The 4,344-nt window shown below is 36.8% G+C and overlaps 1 protein-coding gene across 1 annotated transcript; it reads right to left on the bottom strand.

Annotated features, from left to right (window-relative positions):
* Window positions 1-1,368: 1,368 nt before the first annotated feature.
* Window positions 1,369-2,314, bottom strand: LOC123946274 (ubiquitin-conjugating enzyme E2 K-like). The gene is given in 2 exon segments (XM_046011737.1): window positions 1,369-1,971; window positions 1,973-2,314. Coding segments are annotated over 2 exon segments (600 nt in total). The 5' UTR covers window positions 2,167-2,314; the 3' UTR covers window positions 1,369-1,565.
* Between the last annotated feature and the right edge of the window lie 2,030 nt (window positions 2,315-4,344).

Here is a 4,344-nt window from a genome sequence, read left to right as displayed (position 1 = left end):
CATTTCTTTGTGTCATCTTCAATTTCTTTCATCAGAATTTCATAGTTTTCAGAGTACTGATCTTTTACCTCTTTGGTTGGGTTTATTCCTAGGTATCTTACAGTTTTTGGTGCAACCATAAATGGGATCAATTCCTTGATTTCTCTCTCTGATCCTTAATTTTTGGTTTACAGGGCTGCAACAGATACCGATACATTGATTTTTTTATCCTGTGACTTTACTGTATTCATGTGTCTGTTCTAGTAATTTTTTGGTGGAGTCTTTTGGGTTTTCTACATAGAGTATCATATTATCCACAGAAGTGAAAGTTTGACTTCTTTCTTACCAGTTTGGATGCATTTTATTTCTTTGTATTTTCTGACGGCTGTGGCTAGGACTTCCAGTACTATCTTAAATAACAGTGTTGTGAGTGGTAGTTCCTGTCCTGTTCCTGACTGTAGAGGAAATGCTCTCAGTTTTTCCCCACTAAGGATGATATTAGGTGTGGGTTTTTCATATATGGCCTTTATTATGTTGAGGTATGTTTCCTCTAACCCTACTTTGTTGAGGGTTTTTATCATGAATGGATGTTGTACTTTGTCAAATGCTTTTTCTGCAACTATTGAAGGGATCATGTGTTTCTTATCCTTCTTTTATTAATGTGGTATTATAGGTGGATTGACTTGAGAATATTGAACCACCCTTGCAGTCCAGGAATGAATCCCACTTGATTGTGATGAATGATTCTTTTTTTTTTTTTTAATACTGCAACATCAAGTATTTATTGTTTTTGCAAGAGGAACAAAATTGGCAGCTCCATTTTTACATTATTACTCACACAAGAAAGTTAAGAGTGAAGAACTATAACAAAACATTCCAAATTTACGACCTAAATATGGAGCAAGGGATACTGCCCCGAGGCACATTTCTCCACCAAAGAGAGAAATTTACTACTGGAATATTCGCTGTGTGTGGTGAGAGGGGGGAAAAATAGATATGGTGTCCCAGTCTGCTGACAAGGACAAAAAGGCTCTGAATAGGTCACCATCTTCAATTCTGGATAAATCTCATATTTAATAATTTTCAAATGCTTAAAATGGTGGTCTTTTCAGCTACCCATTCTAAGAAGTCAAGTACAAGCATGCAAGTAAATTCACAGGCACAGAGGATCCATGTTAAAAACAGTTAAGGTAGCTGTGATGCAAACACCAACAATTTGAATGGCCCTGACACACTCAAAATATTATCTTAATTATTCAACGAAATCCTGAAGCAAACTCTTGCTAGTCTTGGTACACTGCTAACACTAAAGTAGCATGTTTTTTTCATGGTTTTAGCTTAGCTCAAAGAATTTTTACACTATTAAGAAAAAAATTAAGGTATTTCCCCTTTTTAAATTTACACAGACGTTTAATTAGCTTTATTTACAGAGCAGGGATTTTTTTCAGTCTCCAATGTTGCCTAGATAACATCATTAGGCAAGAATGCCAGTTTAAAAGAAATCTATGCAGAATCCTAAAAATAACAGATGTTGATGCTCCTCAAGAAGGGGCAAGCTTGACTATATCAGCAGCTTTCTCTATGCCTCAGTTACTCAGAAGCAATTCTGTTGCAGTCTCTACATCCCATGATTTTGAAGACAAGGCCACTATTACCGCATTCCTATCAAAGCCCATAGCACATAGGTTTTCTATTTTTTTGGTGTATTCTGGACTAGAAACTGGTGCTCCAGCATACACATGTGCCCAAAGTCGAGCTGTCTGTTTGAACATTTCGGGATTTTGTTTGTACTGATTTGCTACTACTGCATCTTGTGGATCATCTGGTTCTGCAGCTGCCAAAAGGGCTTGCAATGACAATAATACCGTGCGGAGAGTCATTGCGGCTGCGCATTGATCTTTCAGGATATCCAAACAAATAGCCCCCGTGACGGAACTAATATTAGGATGCCATATTTTAGTGATAAACCGGACCTTAGGGGGATTAAATGGATGTTTCTGGTATTTTTATCTCTAGCTGATATCTTCCTCCTTCATATGGTGTGTCTGGAGGTCCTGCTATTTCTCCTCTTAATTCTGTAAAATTCTCATCTACAAGATCTACTTTAATTTGATTTTTGCTCGTCTCCTCGCTCTTCAGCACCTCCTTGAACTCCCGCTTGATTCGCTGCACCGCGATGTTGGCCATGTCTCCGCCCGCAGCTGATTCGTACCCGCCTCCTCCGCCACCGCTACGACCACCGCCTCCTCCCTCGGCGATTCACACCAGAGCACACGAATGCTGCCACTGCCACCCCGGCCGCCGCGCTCTCCTCAGTGTGGAATCACCTCCGCGCCCGGCCACCAAAATCTTGATTGTGATGAATGATTCTTTTAATGTACTGTTGAATTCAACTTTTTAGTATTTTATTGAGAATTTTTGCTTCCATGTTCATCAGAGATATTGGCCAGAAGTTCTCCTTTTTAGTGGAGTTTTTAATGTGGTTTTGGTATCAAGGTAATGCTGGATCATAGAATGAATTTGGAAGTTTTCCTTCCTCTTCTATTTTTTGGAATAGCTTGAGAAGAATAGGTATTAACTCTTCTTGAAATGTTTGGCAGAATTCCCCTGTGAAGCCATCTGGCCTTGAACTCTTGTTTTATTGGGAGATTTTTGATTACTAATTCAATTTCTTTGTTGATTATCAATCTGTTCAAGTTTTCTATTTCTTCCTGTTTCAGTTTTGTTATTTTATATGTTTCTAAGAATTTATCCATTTCTTCTAGGTTGTCCACTTTATGGGTATATCCTTTTTCATAATATTCTTACAATCATTTGTATTTCTGCGGTGTTGTTTGTTATTTCTCCTCTCTCATTTGTGGTTTTATTTATTTGGGTCTTTTTTCTTTTTGATAAGTCTGGTCATGGGCTTACCTATTTTATTATTTTTTTCAAAGAACTAGCTTCTGGTTTTATTGATCTGTCCTACTGGGTTTGTTGCTGTTGTTGTTGTTTCTATAGCATTTATTTCTGCTTTAATCTTTATTATTTCCCTTCTTCTGCTGACTTTAGGCTTTGTTGTTCTTTTTCTAACTCCTTTAGGTATAAGGTTAGGTTGTTTATTTGGGATTTTTCTTGCTACTTGAAGTAGGCTTGGATTGCTATATGCTCTCTCTTAGGACCACTTTTGTTGCATCCCGAAGGTTTTATACCATTTTGGTTTCATTTTCATTTGTTTCCATATATTTTTAAAAATTTATTCTTTGATTTCCTGGTTGACCCATTCATTGTTTAATTACTTACTTACTTAATTAATTAATCTCTATGTATTTGTGGTCTTTCCAAATTTTTTCTTGTGGTTGACTTCAAGTTCCATAGCATTGTGCTCAGAAAATACGCATAGTATGATCTTAGTCTTTTTGTACTTGTTGAAGCTTGATTTGTGACCTAGTATATAATCTGTTTTGGAGAATATCCCATGTGGACTTAAAAAGAATGGGTATGAGCTGCTTTAGGATGGAATGTTCTGAATATATCTGTTAAATTCATCTGGTCCAGTGTGTCATGCAAAGTCATTGTTTCCTTGTTGATTTTCTGCTTAGATGATCTGTCTATTAAAGTAAGTTGGGTGTTAAAATCCCATACTATTATTGTACTATTATCAATTAGTTCCTTTATGCTTGTTGTGAATTGTTTATATTTGGGTGCTCCCATCTTGGGGCATAAATATTTACAATTGTTAGGCTTCTTGTTGGATAGTCCCATTTGTTATATACAGTGCCTTTCTTGTCTCTTGTTACAATCTTTGCTTTAAAATCTGGTTTGTCGGATATAAGGATTGCTACTCTGGCCCTCTTTTGACTTCCATTTGCATGATAATGTTTCTCCATCCCCACACTTTCTGGATTTAAAATGAGTTTCATTTTTAAAAAACAAGATGGGTCTTGTTTTTTTTAATCCATTCTGACACCCTATGTCTTTTGATTAGAGTGTTTAGTCCATTTACATTCAGAGTAATTATTGATATATATATGTATTTAGTGCCATTTTATTACCTGTTTTGTTCTTGTTCGTGGAGATTTTCTCTGTTCCTTTCTCGTCTTTTTTACTTTTGGTCTTTCTTTTCCACTGAAAGTGTCCCCTTTAATAGTTCTTGCAGGGCTGGTTTAGTGATCATGAACTCCTTTAGTTTTTGTTTGTCTGAGAAACTCTTTATCTCTCCTATTCTGAGTGATAGCCTTGCTGGATTGAGAATTGTGGGCTACAGATTTTCCCATACAGCACTTTGAGTATATCATGACACTCTCTTCTGGCTTGCCCAAGTTTCTGGGGAGAGATCTACAGGTAGCCTTATGGATCTTCCCTTGTAAGTTAGGGACTTCTTTT

The sequence above is a fragment of the Meles meles genome, chromosome 7, assembly GCF_922984935.1.
Source record: "Meles meles chromosome 7, mMelMel3.1 paternal haplotype, whole genome shotgun sequence".
NCBI lineage: Eukaryota > Metazoa > Chordata > Mammalia > Carnivora > Mustelidae > Meles > Meles meles.
The sequence above is the reverse complement of the archived record's forward strand: the minus strand, read 5'-3'. Positions and strand labels throughout refer to the sequence as shown.